Source organism: Cottoperca gobio, chromosome 10 (genome assembly GCF_900634415.1).
Source record: "Cottoperca gobio chromosome 10, fCotGob3.1, whole genome shotgun sequence".
NCBI classification, from domain to species: domain Eukaryota; kingdom Metazoa; phylum Chordata; class Actinopteri; order Perciformes; family Bovichtidae; genus Cottoperca; species Cottoperca gobio.
In genome coordinates this window covers 5,901,982-5,919,377 of record NC_041364.1, presented here as the reverse complement: position 1 = coordinate 5,919,377, position 17,396 = coordinate 5,901,982, and the positions used below count along the sequence as shown (strand labels likewise).

The 17,396-nt window shown below is 40.9% G+C and overlaps 1 protein-coding gene across 1 annotated transcript in view; it reads right to left on the bottom strand.

Annotated features, from left to right (window-relative positions):
- The window catches only part of LOC115015001 (slit homolog 3 protein-like), a 70,468-nt gene extending 53,520 nt beyond the window's left edge, over window positions 1–16,948 (bottom strand). The window contains 4 exon segments of the mRNA XM_029442164.1: window positions 3,155–3,299; window positions 4,488–4,651; window positions 8,165–8,236; window positions 16,926–16,948. Coding sequence (XP_029298024.1) covers window positions 3,155–3,299; window positions 4,488–4,651; window positions 8,165–8,236; window positions 16,926–16,948 — 404 coding nt within the window.
- Between the last annotated feature and the right edge of the window lie 448 nt (window positions 16,949–17,396).

Here is a 17,396-nt window from a genome sequence, read left to right as displayed (position 1 = left end):
TGAACGAGAGAGAGAGAGAGAGAGAGAGAGAGAGAGATTGGGAAGAGAGGGGGTAAGAAAAAAAGGGAGTTAGATCATCTTTAACAATCCCTTTGAATTAATTAGACGAGGACATTAGCCCTAAAACACACAGTGAGCAACTTCAACATAAGATTATAAATACATTTTCTTTCCGTTCAAAGATTAATTTCACCAAGGACAGATAAGTCGTTGGTTATGATGAAGTCCTGTGTACTGAACAACCTCAGGCAAGCACAAGTGCAGAACAAGTTCAAAAGGTGGCTGTTCCAATCAACATCTACACAACATTCCTGCAGGTTGGTTATTGCTTTGCAGCGGGGGCCGGTCGAGGTCACTGAAATGTTGAGTTGACTTTTTGCAGCTCAGCAGAAATGAACTTACATGGGACCAACATGAGAACCAGAGCAACCGATTGCTCAGTAAGACTCTGGCTGAAGTGTTCATGAGGTGCACTGATGTGCATCAATGTTTCCAATGGCAAAGTATGACAACTGCTTATATTATACACTATGTCTCAACCACAGTGAAGTACAGGGTGAGTGCACATTGTGCACATGGGGCAACTGGTGTAACTGTAACTGGCAGCAGTAAAATAACAGTTTTCCTTTTCCAATCATGATTACTCATATTTCCCTTTGATGGAGCCACAAGGCTCTCTTCTTTAGATGCAGACAGACTGCATTCATGAACACATCAGGTTCCTCAACTTTTTTAGTCTACGGGCCAAAGGGAATCTATTACATATCTTTCTCTTTCTCTGGAAGATTGCAAACTCTGTACACTACAGTGGTAGTAATCTATCTATTAGGATGTGGGGAGCCATCAGAACTAGGCACAAAGCCAATGTTTGGGGAAATGTACTGTAGTTTGGTTTCGGCTCCCCTGATGGTCCAGGAAACACATTTATCTATGCAGCTCATGCATTCTTCATGGCTGCTTGCTGCTGTGATGAAAAGGAGGGAAGGATGTAGGGAAATGGGAGCAGGAGATGAGAATAAAAAGCAGAACATTAGAGTAAAAGAAAAGAAGAAAAGGACAGGACAAAAGGTGAGAAGAGGGAAATTAGGCCAACAACGGAGAAATCAGAGGAGTGGAAAAGTGTGGACAACAGGGCAGAGGAGAGGAAAAATCAAGAGGAGAGGAGGAGGATGCGGTGAGGTCCCAAGGCCAGCCACAGGGTCAGCTGTCAGAATGATAAATGGGAACTAATCCACACTTCTCCTTCCTCTACTCCTCCTCTTCCGACCCCACCCTGTCTTGCTCTTAACCTCCAATCTCCATGGATCTGTACTCGTCTCCCTGAATATCTATCTATCTACCTACCTACCTACCTACCTACCTACCTATCTATATATCTGTATATCTATTGTATCTTTATCTTGCATCCCTGTTTGTCTTTAACTACATCCTATATATTTTATGACATGGACTCAAAGTCAAGTTTTAAACACATGCACCTGGATTAAATGCAATTTAGTTGAATTTATTGCACCAACCTGTGACTGCCAGTCTGTACAGTAACGGTGTTTTTTTTAATTTTATGAAACGCTTACAGGGTCCAGGCTTTGAATGAAACACAATCCCTACAGGTGGCTGTTTCTTGGCTCATGTCCCTTTCTAAATCCCCCCCCCACCTCAAGCCCCTGGCAAGCAACAACACCTTATTTCTACTGAGGGGTCAAAATAAATCAAAGAAGTAGTGATATTGACAGAGACAATCTGCACACACATCAAGTAAATTATATCTGGAGGCCTTAAAACAAGGTTGAGTCAAAGACACTTAAAGGCTCAATATCAAAGGATGTATTAAAGGGAAGACATTTTAAGAGGCAATATAAAAAAAATCTATAAGGTGAGGCGGCGATTAAACGGCAACTGAAACTGGAGATGGGTTTGGCAGGTGAGCATGTTCACACACACACACACACACACACACACACACACACAATGTTGATGTTCTAATTAAGTCAAATGCCTTGAGACAAAGCTGTTTTGTTAAATTGCTTCATGAATGCATTTGACTTGAAGAGACGATTAACACACACACACACACACACACACACGGAAGTGCACAGTTGCATGCTGTATACACACACACACACACACACACACACACGGCAGTGATTCTTGCCACAATCATGCAGAAAGATGACTTTGTCCCTTTTAGAGGACTGACAATACATCATCCTATTATACTCGATTGTTTCTGGCTGCAGCAACGACATTTATTAAACTAGATCAAATGCTAATTCTATGTATCTTGTATGTGTGTCCAAGAGATTGAATCAGACATGTGTTGGAGCCTGTGGCTCAATCGCAAAGCCTGTGTGTATGTGTGTGTGTGTGTGTGTGTGTGTGTGTGTGTGTGTGTGTGTGTGTGTGTGTGTGTGTGTGTGTGTGTGTGTTTGACCGTCCCAGAATGTGTGTGTAAGTATAATTTGTGCCCAAGTGCGTACTTTGTTTGCGCATACAAAAGTGGTGTGTCTGCATATATGCGTTTGCATTGGTGTGTATGTGAGTGTGAATCTATTACTTATGCTGGGGAGGTATAGAGGTATTGGCGTAGCGTTGCGGGGGAGAATTGCTCCCTTACTCAGAGAGCAATCAACCAGCTGTCCTCTGTACAAACAAACAGGGTACAACGATCAATACGGATATCAAACACGTCCCACTGTGCGGTGTGTGTGTGTGTGTGTGTGTTTAAATGTGTGTAAGAGAAAGGAGGAGGGAAGGAGGGAGAAAAAGAGGCAAAGTGTATGAGAGAGAAGAAAGAGTTTTGCTGCAACCTCAAACAAGATGCCATTGCAAAACTCACAGTGTGCCACAGATCCGCTGCTATTGCTAATCTTATCTCCCTCAGTAGACTAGAATCCCATCTCTACTATTTTACATACACACGTTTGAATACAACCAGTATAACAGTAAAACATGTTGTGTTCAATTAATCGCCACAGGATTGTGTCGCGCAATAGCAAATAATGTACAAGGGTCCATCATTGGTATCTGGCCAGAATGCAGTTGTGCACAAATGTCTGAAAAGACTGTAGGGATATTGAGAAATGCTATGCAAGGTCAAGTCAGTCAGTAACACACATGACACACGTAGCATGTAAGTACAATAAAGCAGACTTACATCTCCACGATGCTCTCTGGGAGGTTAGCTGGAATTTCAGTGAGGCTTTTACGACGACAGTCCACAATGTTGTTGTTACAGCTGCAGCTGGGTGGACACACGGCTGCCTGAGGAACACAAGTCCTCAACTCGGTCTGTGCTGGACCTGTAGACAGCAATATACATATACACACACACAATAATATAAATCACAAATCAAACAGAGATTGGCTTTCCAAACACAAGGCACAGAATAGGAGATTCCTCCATGCCTGCAGCTCCTTTTACTTTACAACTACTGCTATAAATTCTGCAATCAAATTTTAGCTTTTGTTTTTTTATTCCAGTTTCTCTCAATGAGATAAGTGTCAGCTTCAGGGTAGAGTTTAAGTATCCCATGACGGACTTTGTGTTGTTTCAGAAGCATTTGCATCCTGGCAGCTTTTTAGGGGGGAGACTTGCTATTTTTGGGGTATGAAAGTTAACGAGAAGAAACGGCAATATAAACGTAACATTAGTGCTAAATAGTCAAAGTATGTAAACACAAGTATTGCTGGATAATAGGATGGAAGGGTAGGAACAGTGGGAGGGAGACAGGAACATGACATAGAAAAGGGGGGAAAAGGGAGGGAGAAAGAGCAGTAAGATGAGGTCTTCCATGGAGCATGTAGGCAGAGAAAACTAGGCTAAAGGCTAATAAAGAGCCTGACAGGCTATTAGAACCGAGAGCTGAATCAGAGGCCGATAAACAGTGTCTGTACTATCTGCTGCTGATAACGCTACTGCTCTTATACTGGCCTTTTAGCTGATTACACGCTCTACATGGTGTAATTATTTCAGTGCCATAAACTCGATGCTGAGCTGTCTGTAGATGATAACAATGCCGCCTGTAATAAAGACTTTTATGTATATCACATTCCCTGTATTGTTGACCTCTACGTCAGAGTCTCTACTAAATCCAACCGGGAACTTGCACTTGAATCCATTCTGTATGTCGTATTTATATCCGTGTTGCTCAATAGTTCTAGGTCAAACATTACTTTAGAGGCTTAATTTCACTCTCAAAGTGTTATTATAGTTCAGTGCCAATTCAAAGTCGCTGCAATGGAGAGAAAATCTGGCGGCTTTTCTCCAAAATTATTTTCATGGGTTTTGTTCCAGAACCGATTCAAAAGAAATGTTGGGTGAAACTAAAAGCGTGCCTCTTTTATTACCACGTTGACTTAAGAAAGACTCACATCATCACTTTGCATGCCACAATAAGCACTAAGCAAGGTACTGCAGTGTGTCCTTCAGACAGGCTCTTTGATATTTCTATTGAACATCGTGCGTATGTGTATTGATGTCAGCTTACCGTTGCAGACAAAATCCTTCTTCTGAACATCTGGGACATTGAGGCCCCTCATGTGGGCGGGGGCCATGCACTGGGTGAAGGGAGCCAAGCCCCGCCTGGCTCTGAGCCAATCAGAGAGCCAGGACAGGTGACAGTCACAGTGGAGATTGTTGGAGTGCAGACGCCTGAGAGAGATGGGGAAAGAAATGAACACAAGAAGTTATCCTTCCAAGAAGTTATCCTATCAGAAATATGTGCACTTTCTAGAAGCAGAGGTCTCTCAAAAAGTCTGTGAAGTTAAGATGAGGACATCAATAAGAACAAATGTATTCGAGTCGATTCTATTTTTCACACAGCCGCTTCGTGAGATGTTGCTTAGTTGAATCACACACACACGCACAGACACACACACACACACACACACACACACCACACACACAGGCACTCAGACATACAAATAGCGTAATATCCTCGACTCTCATTTCCCAGAGGTCTGTGACAATATGACTCCCTTTAGAGGGAGGACACATACGGCTAAATCAAATTCTATTCAGAGAGAGAGAAACAGACAGACAAGAGAGACAGGGAGGAAGGAAAGATTCAGACAGGAAGAGAGTGGACACAAATAGTGAAGGTGAGAAAGACAACATTCAAATAAAGACAGAAATAGATTAAAGAAAATAAATTAATTGAGAAACTTTATATTATATATATATATATAATATTTACCTCCACTGTAATGAGGTGGAGACACAAATCAGATGGATATTTAAAAACCAAGGGAAAAAAAGCCCTTTTGTTAGCTGATGCTTTAACGCATTATGCTAAACTGCATTATACTTTGCAACAGAGTGAGTAAATGAAATGATAAGGAAGAGTCTCTCATCTGTTCACATCACTTAATCTTATCAGATGCTGATGAGAACCTCTATTGCCAATTTATACTTCAAGTAACATTACACTAACAGCCTTTTCAAACTTCACTTGTAGCATTAATTAAATGGTACAACTCAATATAGAACGCATCAGGTGATGTTTCACAGAGCTGAGACTCTCTACGGGCTGCACTTTTGACACCTTAAAAAAAGAGGGAGAGAGAGAGAGAGAGAGAGAGAGAGAGAGAGAAGGAGGGCGGATGAACAGCAGAACGTCTTGTCAGCGTATTATATGCCAGCCGGGATATCTAGCCTTTCAGAAGACAGGCCTCCCTTTGTAATAAAGCAGAGGACAAATCCTGTTATGGAACAGAGATGGGCTCATTGATGCTAGCAGCGGGGGCAGTGGGTTTTAATACCGCTCTCCCATTATAAATCCAGTTTATAGTCAAACCCCCGCATGGAGATAGCCACGTCCTGGCCCACCCCCGGCTCAGCCTTAATTACTGACAAGTAGGATTAAAACACAGGGGAGAATGGGAAGAGGCAGGGGGCATGGAGAGAGTGCTGTGTGCGCGCGTGTGTGTGTGTGTGTGTGTGTGTGTGTGTGTGTGTGTGTGTGTGTGGACTGTATTTCATGTGTAGCTGTAAGTTAGTGATAGCGTTTGTTGAGCTTATTGGTTGCGGGTGACTAAGGGCAATGTGCATAGTGTTTCTGTGTGTGTGATTATTCTTAGTATTTGCTCCAGAGGGTTACCGAGCACATCTTGAGTACAGTGAATTATACTCGCACACACACGGATAGAGCAGTGGGATTTCTAATCTTTTCATTGGTTCAAGTTTCTGAATGAGAAACACCATGCGGTGAGATCATTACCGTTAATAGAGAATATGGATACTGCAGAAAAAGAGAGAACACAGAAGAAGAGGAAGACAGAGAGATGGATGAATACATAGAGAGGATAACACAATGAACTGATTACAGATAAAAGCAGCCATATAAGGAAGTCACATATTAAGGTGGCAGGGGAGGTAATCCATTTCATTTAGAAAGAAGTTTCTACAAACACACACACACGTATCCAACGTCCCCTCTAATCAAATCAGGGACATCTCGTTTTTATAAAAGCAACAAATTCAATACTGAGATCTGAGGGCAGCAAAGAAGAAAGGACACAAAATGTAATAGAGAAGAAGCAGCTAAAGGAGGAGGACGAGGATGAAGAGGTAGTGTGGCAGAACGGACAAAGAGGAGGAGGATGTACTGAGATATAAAACTTGACATAAAGGAGATGGGGAAGAGGAGTGGAGGACAAAAAATAAAGAGGAAGAAAAAGAAAGAAAAGGAGGAGGAGAAAAGGAAACACAAGGGGACAAGGGGACAAGGGGAGACAGAGGAAGAAGTTGGTAAGAGAGAAAGGAGCTGAATGTAGGAGAAAGGAGGACACGAAGAGTGTGACGGGAATATCAGCGATATTGAAAGGTAGGAAATAAGTGGTATGATGGGAAAAACAGATCATTCATGATAGAAGAGACTGAAAAGAGAAGAAAGATTGGAGCAACTGAGGAAGATGTGAACAATTAAAGAAGAAAATGTTAAATGAGATAAACAAAAAGCGAGGAGGAGGAGAGGAGAGGACGGACGAGGAACTCGAGGTGACAGTCCCTCAGTCCTGACAGAAAACAGAAGCAGACAAAGGGCTTCTGATTAAAAGATATTGGTAACTCTGTACTCATTGTGCAGGCCGCTGCTTTGCTGCTCTGCTGCGCTGCTGCTCTGCTGCTGCTGCGCTGCTGCTCTGCTGACTGAATCCAATTTTAAAAGGCTGATTTCAAGCCGTATTGCCGCAGGAAATATAGAAACCCTGCCACGTGATTGGCTGTCGATTGATGCCGCCGTTTAAAAGTTGAACAGAGAAAATGATCGTAAAAGATAAATTGACTTCTGCGACTGTTATTCTGCTTGTATTTAGAAACCCCCCCCCCCCCCCCCGTTTGTGAATGTGAAGTAGGGTTGAGTGACCCCACAAGGGCCTCTTAGAAATGGGATTTGGGGAGGAAATCCCATTCTGTGCACGCTGGTTTGGCAGAATTCAACCCCAGTGTGGCCAGCAGGAATGCAACCAATGGTCTAGCTCAGAGACAGTCCCATGGGATTATGGGTAGTCTCCCTTGAGATGTCGTGCCATCGCCTTGGCAACTGTAAAATCATCTGAAAGGATGATTTCGCTTTGGGTTAATGTTGGAACATGACTGTATGTGTGTGTGTGTGTGTGTGTGTGTGTGTGTGTGTGTGTGTGTGTGTGTGTGTGTGCGCTCACATCAGTAACGTCAGTGTAGGAGGGTTCTCCTAATGAATCAAAGCAGATGCAACTATCGAGCCTAAACAAGCCTTTCTTGTGGTATTAATGAGGCTAACATTACTTAAGTGTGTGAGCGTCAGTGTATCCATCTCTGTGTGTGTCTTTATTTGTGTGTGTGTGTGTGTGTGTGTGTAATGGCCACATGATTATTCACAGTCATGAAACAATAGAAGAGTTGGTCTCTTATTATGGCACGATAAGATGATCACACACAGACCCTGCTGCCTTGTTGTGTGTTCGCAGTGCATGTCTGTGCTTCCTCACTTTGCATGAAAGTAGGAACTAATATATCTCAGTGCATGTGTGTATGTGTTAATGTGCAACCACAGAGTGCGCGTGTGTGAGCATCTGCAGAATATGTTAGTCGTTTTCTCCGTGTGTGTGTGTGTGTGTGTGTGTGTGTGTGTGTGTGTGTGTGTGTGTGTGTGTGTGTGTGTGTGTGTGTGTGTGGTATACTCACAGTGTCCGCAGCTTGGGCATGTGGTTGAAGCTGGACAGGGGGATGAGGGTGATGTTGTTGTTGTTGAGGGTGCTGGACGAGGAAACACAGAGAGGGAAAAAGGGGGAGAAAAGAGAAAAACAGATTGTTAGAAAAATAAGACCCTGGTGCCAATTTCTGCTCTGGCGGTTTACACTCTGATGCAGGTTCAATTAAATTCTATCCAGAAAGTAGATTTGAGTTTGTCACCTTTTCCCTGACCTCTCAAATGTCCACGTTTGTGGAATCTTGTTTGAGAGTCACTCTTGAATAACTCGGTTTACAAGAACCTTCGTCTATGGAGGTGGTTTCCTTCAAAGGGGTCACACAATGAATTCCTCAGGGGTTCTGAGGTGGCTAATAGAACAGCAAAGAATCAAAAACATATTCTGCTTTTTTCCAGGGTCTTCTATAATAGTTTCTTGTGAAATACTGGATAGTTTTATCGCTTCAGGTTCTGGAAAATTGCACAAATTAAATAATCTGAGAACGGAAAATGACTCATAGGACAATAAATGATATTAAACCTTTAATAAGGGGCCCGAGTCGATATTGCTTCTTTGGAAACAACATCTAGATTTTTTTTAGATGTTATAAATAACTGAATATTGTAAGATAACTATAAACTAAATTATAAGCGATTAAAAAAGTGGTTTAAAGCCCAACATGATGACTTTTCATGGTTAAATATGAACTTTTAATGGTTTTCCAGTATTCAAATTGACTCCTGTGGACATAATGAAGAATTTAGTTTAGTCATTTAGTTTGATTGAAGAGCATTTAGAATTGCCTGAAGACATTTGTTCAGTTTATTGTCCTCGAAGAGAGATGCTGCTTTGTTCCTTATCTTAAGGATGTTAAAGTCAAAATGTTCTTGAGGGTCTCAGGATATAGGTTTATTTTTAATTTTTTTAATGATGTAGAGATTGTAGAGCCCACTGAAACACATGTTTTTATTCTGGGTTATATAAATACAATTGATTTGAATTTAAATCAAACAAACATCACTGGTACTATTTCAAACATCATCACAATTGCAAAACACTGCATCTGCAAATGCTGAGCTTCTGTTCAGGGTGCCGCAATCGTGCCAAGTCATCACATAGAGTTTCAAACGTATTATTTATTGATATGCAAAGACACAAAACACACACACACTAACATACAAACACACATCTGTGTTTCTTCCATCTCTAACTCCTAAGCAGGTCACTGCTGTCTCTGACTATTAGTTCTCTCATAAACTATATTCTGTCTCATATGTAGTATCGACCTAAAGTGGAATGAAAAACAAGACCGACTGTCATTACAGGCAAACATAAACACAACACACACACACACACACACACACACACACACACACACACACACACACACACACGAGCAATCCCAGTGTGAGCGCTGGAGAAACTCAACACCTATTGATTCTTTGTGATTTTCATGTACAGAAATGGAGAGAGAAATGAGAACAGAGGGAAGAAAATGCAGAAAAGACAGCTATTCCATCAAAACGATCCACACGGGGCGGAGGGGGAGGAGGAGGGGGGGGGATCAGATTGCATTGACAGACTCGTACAGGCTGGTAAAGCTGCATATTCAAAACACTCGAGGAGAGGGGGAAATATAGTAGAGCGCAAGCAAGTCCCTCATGACTGAAGCAGTGCGCATTAAAAATACAATACAGCAAAACACAAGACTGGACAAAGACATACAACTTACATTACGAGGCCGTAATGCAGCGAACACTATGTGGAACAGAGCGAATTCTTCAGGGAGGCATTAAGAAAGGCTCTGTTTTTGTTGGTTTTTACTGATTTCTGATTTGAAGGAGGAGTTTGGTTAGAAACAAGGTCCTCTTGCAACATTTACACATCAGAAATGTCTTCCAGTAATAAAAGGTGAAGCAAAAAGGTGGGATATAATACAAATAAACGACTTGTATTGAGCCAGATGTGCTTATAATTAAATAAAAACAGTACATGGATAAACTTTGAGCTGCTAATTACATCCTTAAAATCCGTTTTCAGCCAGATCTTTTGGCTCCTTGATTTTATTTAATAATCTAAATAAACGGATATATTTCCAGGTTTATTTGGGTAAAGAAAAACGAAAGATTATACAGCAAAAAAATACAATAAAAACGTCTCATTATAACTTGTGTGGCTGTTCAAATGTAGCTCCAAGTTACATTTTTACAGGAGAAAGTCAACATTGAAAACATGAGTAAGTGAGAGATCCTTGTTACATTCGAAATCCAGAGATTTCTACAATTCATACTACAGTATAATTCTTCTGGTGGTTTGTGGGAGCCAACGTCAACACAAGCCGGTGCAACCCTGTGCTGTGTTTTTGCCCAAGTTTCATGGATCATTAATTTCACTGGATAGAAAATAGGGCTAGTTTACTTTACATATCATCCGAAACCTCGCGTGTTCAAAGAGTCATTGTTTCAGGACGGATGAAGAACCGAGGCGGCCATTTTTTATAAGCGAAACCTATTCATTTTTCACGTTTGACAACGTGTTTTTAATGCTTTCAGACAAGGACAAGGTTGTCTTTCTCTCTGAAAAATGGGCCAGTTCAAGATGAGAGGATTTGTTTTTTCTACAGCATCTGCAATATGTTTGTGCCTAAACACACAGAGTGACCACGGTGAGGTTTTGGATTTCGCCAGCAAAAATCAAGGATGGTTTGTTTTACGCACTGTCGTCGCAACTGTTCAAAAAACGGCTCATTACCGGGGGTTAGCTGTGTTTTTACTAACACCCACTCAGCCTTAAAATAGACTGTTTTTGCTTCACTCTGTTGATGTTACTACTTCTCTTTCTCTTTAATTCTCTCTCCTTCCGATTCTCTTTCTACATTCCCCTCCCTGCCAGTACAGCCTCAGTGGCCTTGGTAGACGGATAAAGTTTCACACTCACTCTCACATACACACAGACACACACACACACATTAGGAGTACTAGTATGGTCAGCCCTGTCAGGGGTGATTCCACCCAGTATATATAATTTAATTGTGAAATAACAATAATTTCCCTCTGCAATTTCACTGTCAGTTATTCTCCCACTCACTCTGTTCAACCCCAGTCCACATCTCTCTGCCTTAATAAAGTAGCGACCGGACTGACATGAGCCAAGATAAACACTAAAAACATCATTTAGAAGTCCACAACTATGTTTTATATTGTGGCCGTTTTTTCCCATCTTATTTTACACTGCCTCTGGCCATGCCTGCACTCTTAAAACAAATTGTAGATGCTATTAGATTGTAAGTGAACAAAAAAATATATATGTACATGTTGGCAAAGAGAGCAAATTGTTGCAGGAAGTTCAGCGTTTATTAAAAGTGAAAGCATCGTAACAAAATACTTGAATGTGTCACAGTTTGCCTTCATTTTGTGCAATTTAAACACTCAAATCTGACAGAAATGTGATGTTTTTATGGTGTGATAAGAGATATATACGCTTTAAGGAAATGGCCAGACTACCTACACCTGTGTATCTCTACAATATGTGAGTCAAGTCTTTGGTTTTACAGTGTAAAGTATCTGATTGGTCGGATGAGGACTTTCCACTGGCTTTGCAGTCCACTTCATGTCTGTCTAAGCTTTATAATCCTGCAGCCTTGACAGAGCCCAACACACCATACTACATACTACTTCCACCACAAAATCACACAGTGCAAACCGGAACATTGGCTGTGTAGTCGCGGTCCCATTTACAAATGTTTCAAAACTGATGTTATATGGTTTTGGAAAATACTTAATGTATTAGCATCCTGTGTTGCCGCTGTTTCCAAAGTGACGTTATGCTTTTGAGTGAGAAAACTTCTTGTCTCGCAAACCTTTGACTTCATATTCTGAAGCCGTGTGGAGCCACATAGTTTAAGATACTTGATTTACAGGTTAAATAAGCTGCTGAAAGACACGCGGATGTCTTGATATATATTATTGTTAGTCAGACTATTGTGTTTATTGTGTTAGTATTGAGTTCTAAGACAAGAGGCGTCGTCTCTAACAGGGAGTGTCCAGCGTCAACAAGTAACAGTTTGTCTTTGTTTGACATTTATTTTACATTGGGTAATATTTTGTACTTTTCTTCTGTTCTCATATCGTCCTCCAAACAAAATAACAAAATATATATATTTTAAAACACATGTAGCCACAAAGCCCATGTGTTGATAGAAGCCTGCCGCCCTGCAGATTAAATATTCGAGAGAAAGAAACATTTTGTTTTTGCAGTCACAGTAAAACAAGAGCTGAAGGGCTGGTCCAACACACAATGTTTCTATTACAAAATGCTTATTCAGCTCGATTTTTCCTTTTTAATTTGAGATAGGCTGCAGTGACCGCTGCAGTAGGATAGATCCATGATCCCTGAACGTGTGTGTATGTGTGTGCGTATACATGCCCCTATGTGTGTGTGTGTGTGTGACTATTAAGTGTATTCTTGAGTCAGCATGTATAGTGCATGCTTGCGTGTGTCTGCATGTGTGTGCAGCGGTCTCTCTGTTGCAGTAAATGGGCCTTTGCAGTCAGTGATGGAGGAGACTCTTTAGAGGCAACCCACCAGGGAGATGTGTTTGTGCGTGTTTGTGTGTGAGTGTGTGCATGCTTGTGTGTGTGTGTACCGAGAGGGAAGGAGAGGGATGTTATCATATGTGTCTTTGCTGCAGCCTACACACTGAGGTCAGAGCCTTACTCGTCAATCTTTCCTCCCTCATACACAGAAACAAACATGTACACAAGATTAACTGTCTATTTGCAGAGGTCCACATCTTGGATATTAAGCCAGGCATGAAAAATACCTTAAATAATAAATAAATACTGCAAAACGGCTTCTGGCAAGGATGTTACAACCTTTTTTATATTTGACAAAAATACAGAAATAAATAGCAAATTGCCTGCATTTCTTCCTATTATATGTGTTCGATGTAATATATTTTATGTTTCATAATACATATATTATCTGTCCTACATGCCAGCAAATATTAGCAAGTGGTTTATTCATGAAATAAACTATTACTATTCTGTGTGTCAAGAATAAAGCAATATTCTACATTCTCACCAAAGCCCTGCGACCGTAAAGCCCAAGGTTATAACTTCATTTTTATCCCAATTGTCTGAGTGTTGAAGTAATTGAGACGGTGCGATGCGGCCTTGGGATGTTAACCATAAGGTCACAGTTTTGATCAAAAAGTCATGAAAAATCTATGTGTTCTGTTCAAGTCCCTTGGAGTGAGCTCAATGTAAACTCAGTAAAAGCCCACATGTGTATGTACGTTTGTCTGGTTGCTCTTGAGTTGTGTTCACTTGTATCTATTTGTGTCTGGCTCCACAGAGTCTGAGCTCTTATGGTGTGTGGCTGAGTGTGTGCGTGTAATAAAGTGAATTTTCTATTAGTCTCTATTACGCTCAATCAGCCTTAACAGACACAGATCAATACACTGACAGAATGTCTGAATTACTGCAGCCACTGAAACACAACAATGCAACTTTATGACTACAACCGATATTGACTTCACGTTCGATACGATTATGCTCTCTCCTAATCACTAACATTAGTTATGGTCTTGTGAAAAGGGAACAGCTGTGATGACTGAATTACCAAACACGATGTAAAACGCATCATAAAATGTACCGGTATCGAACGGTCATTTTAGTGTTTAGTACTTTTATTGTGCATTACATTTCTGATTATACTCGCACTGCCAAAGGTTTGTGCAACAGTGTGTCGGAGAGTGTGTGGTATTGCTTATCGGAGTAATTTAAAAATTAAATTATTATCTCATTTTGCATGAATTTCTTAAATAATTGTGATTATTGGAAAAAAAACCTCAAGTATATGAGGAACCGGTGAAGTTTTATCATTTTGTGAAGCAGAGGCTAATCTTCATCGCTACCAGTGTAACAAAAACATCCACATCTAGGTAAATATTCTGCATTCATCTTGGAATATTTGACTTTTTCAAGCCCTGATTTCAGAGAGACCTCCTGGGTAAAACCCTTCTGGTGCACATGGCCCTACTCTAACATCTCAAATCAATACTCCATTGTGGGGAATGAGACCACAAGCCGAAAGCACAACAAAGCAATGTTATGACCCTACTTACAACTGCGTTGTTGTTACGATTGATCAGACTGCTTCTCATAATTGCAAACAATATACAGAAATCAAAGACAAGACAAAGATTCCAGACACGCACATTGTTTCTATCAGGGTCTTTTTTGTTTGTTTGAGGAATACCAATGAAACAATGTTTCTGTGACAAATTGTCTCGCTTCAACCCGGGAGCCGCTCTACAGGCAAACTCTGGCCCACCGGCTCCTCTGACATCTGAAGGTACACGTGTCAGGTGTCTTTATTGATTTCAGTGACTTATCGTCAGGAAGGCAATTAACGACCTAATTGGTTAGAAAACTGGCAGCTGGCCTGAGAATCAGGATTAAGGTCACATCAGCATTCAAAAGAGCAACAATTTGCTGCAAAATCAATTCATTCCAGAGAACACATTGCTTTAACACGTGTGGATTTCTCTGCAGTTGTAAGAAGAATATGTGATTCTTTTGACACGCTTTTAATCAACCTTATTTTGTCACAGTGTAAACAAAACAGGTGTCTCTTTAACGGGATTTTTCGCCTCTTTAATTTCTCTTTATTGAATGAGATGACAGACAACATGCCAGTAGATCTATCGTGACACACTCGGTTATCACGCTTCTAAGCAAATACATTGTTGTTCAGCAACTAGTCCTTCTGTCACCAAGCCGCTAGCACCGCCTATTTCCTTCTCGATACAGAATGTTTCCTTCAATAGAAGCTGCCTCAATAAACCAATACAGAGCAATGTTTTAAACAAGTTACACAACCTACTTAATCTTGCTTTTATACTTCTGTAAAATCAACTCATGGTTATTGTGACAGCAGCGTGATAAGCTCATGCCCCTTCTCTGGAGGTTTTTAAATGTTGCTGTGGGAAATCACTGTATGTAGGAATAGATAGGAGGAAAAGTAAAAAATATATAGAATTACCGCATTTAATTAAATGTGAATTTAGTGCACTGGATCACAATTAATGTTCATGAGACAAAACCTCCATCTTTCAATACATTGTGTGCTAAAATTAAATGCAAAAGAACTCTGAATCACGCTGACACGCCTATTTTCTAAATTGAATTTTTTTCAGAATCCAAATCTGCAATTCGAGTGCTGTGACTGAAAGAAATATTGATTGGAAAGATTAAATGCAAAATGTTATTTGGCAGAAAATAAAATGGAGCTTACAGGAAACGGGGTGGACAGGTTAACGCAGGCATACGTTGTATCAGAGAGGAATGTTGATCATCATTCAAAGCATGTATTAAGATAAACCGTGAAGCCAGTGTAAACATTGATTTGGCTGTGTGTGTGGGTGTTAAACAGGTTTAAATTCATCCAAATGTCTGTGAAAATTCTTGAGTTTAAAATCTATTATTAATTTCTTTTGCAAGCATTGGTGTGCTGCTGTAGCTGAAGCATAATACCAGCAGAACATTCACATCACGTGCAGAACAATATTTATAAATTCAGTAAAATGGCACAAACTGAAACCTCAGAAACCAGGGTATTTATTTTGCATTCTTATAAAGCTGTGGTAATCTAATCTCTTAACAGAAATGACTTGTCAGTTAAATAAGTGACCTAAAAACCAAAGACTGTAGAGAAATATAAACATGCTGTCTGTGATGTCAGGTTTGAAGGAATGTTTGGCAGTCTGTACTTGAGTGTTGCGATTGGCTGCAGTTACTGGAGCAAGAAGCATTTGGGAGTTGATATGAGTTATAGTGGCTATCTTTGTGTGGTAGCACCTCAAACACGCAAACATACTCATTTCAAATCCTGAATTAGTCTTAATGAAACACAACTGCTATGTCTGTAAGATAAGTATGAAGCTACATCCAGCAGCTAGTTAGCCTAGCTAGCTCGACTGGAGACAGCGGCAGTGCACGGTATCTCCCTGAAGTCATTTTGAGCAAGTGAGGTCTTTTTTAGACTTCCTTTAATGTGAGGAATAAACAAACGAGAAAGTTAAATAGTGAGCTTTAGCTGTGACGGTGTTAGGGGGATTTTGTTAGCTTTGGACAGGCTAGCTGTTTCCAGTTTTTCGCAGATTATTACTTCATCGTTCATCCCAGCTCCCCCTTTTTTCTTTTCGAAAACAGTTTTTTCTAGAGTAATGTGGAGTGTGTTCTGCTGCAGTTGTTTTTGCTTTGACATGAGTTCTAACAAGAATGTATTTTTTCGGAGAGCTTTCCCACACAGACGCTGAAAAGGAGCCAACTACCGAAAGGCCTAAAAGACTCTTTATGAGTTGTGTGAAGAGCCCTCAGCATCTTCCCGGAGGCCTCATTACAGCTTCAGCAGGGGAGGCAATAGGGAAACGCACGGACACTTCACTCCTTCAATCGCTCATTTGTTTAACCCCTTCACACGCACCATTCACCCGTTCACTGTGGAGAAAGAGAGCCCCCCCAAAAGTGCCACTCTTTCAGTCAAATAGGTCACATGATCATTTAACCTATTCACTCTTTCCAGTCACTCAGTCACCACAAAAGAGACGGGGGAGGGGAGCTATCTGCCTAGAGGTAGATCTTAAGGTATATGTGTGTGTGTGTGTGAGACACACACATATACATGCTTGTATGTATGTCGGAGGCTGGATGGCTGTATCCTTTCTCATGGAGTCAGACTGTGAGACTCACCGAGTCCTGAAGTAGTGAGTCATCTGAGAGTCACACAATGGTGCAGCCCGATTCAAAGCTTCTGTCCGTTCAACGCACGAGGACAAACTCAGTTTTTTTCAAGGATGTAACTGTGTGAATGAAAGCTTGTGTGCCTTTCATAAGTGTATATTAACTGTATATGATTGTGAGAAAGAACTGGATATGTGAATTAGTGCTCCTGTCCTTCACTCAGTGTGAGTCTCCTTTGATCAGGAGATTTCAGCTTGTAAGTTGAAGTGATTTTTGACCCTGTTGACTTTAACGCGGAGCTCTAAAAGGTCTATGAGTTCTGCAGGCAGGCTGTAAGGGCCTTTAGGTTTAAGAGGAAAGAGCTTTTAGTGGTTGAATTGTCTCATATTTGAACTTTCCCACGGGATTTAATGCCTGCTTTACCCTGGCAGCCTGGTGTTCAATCGTGAGTGTGTTGTTGTTTTTGTGTGTGTGCCCGTT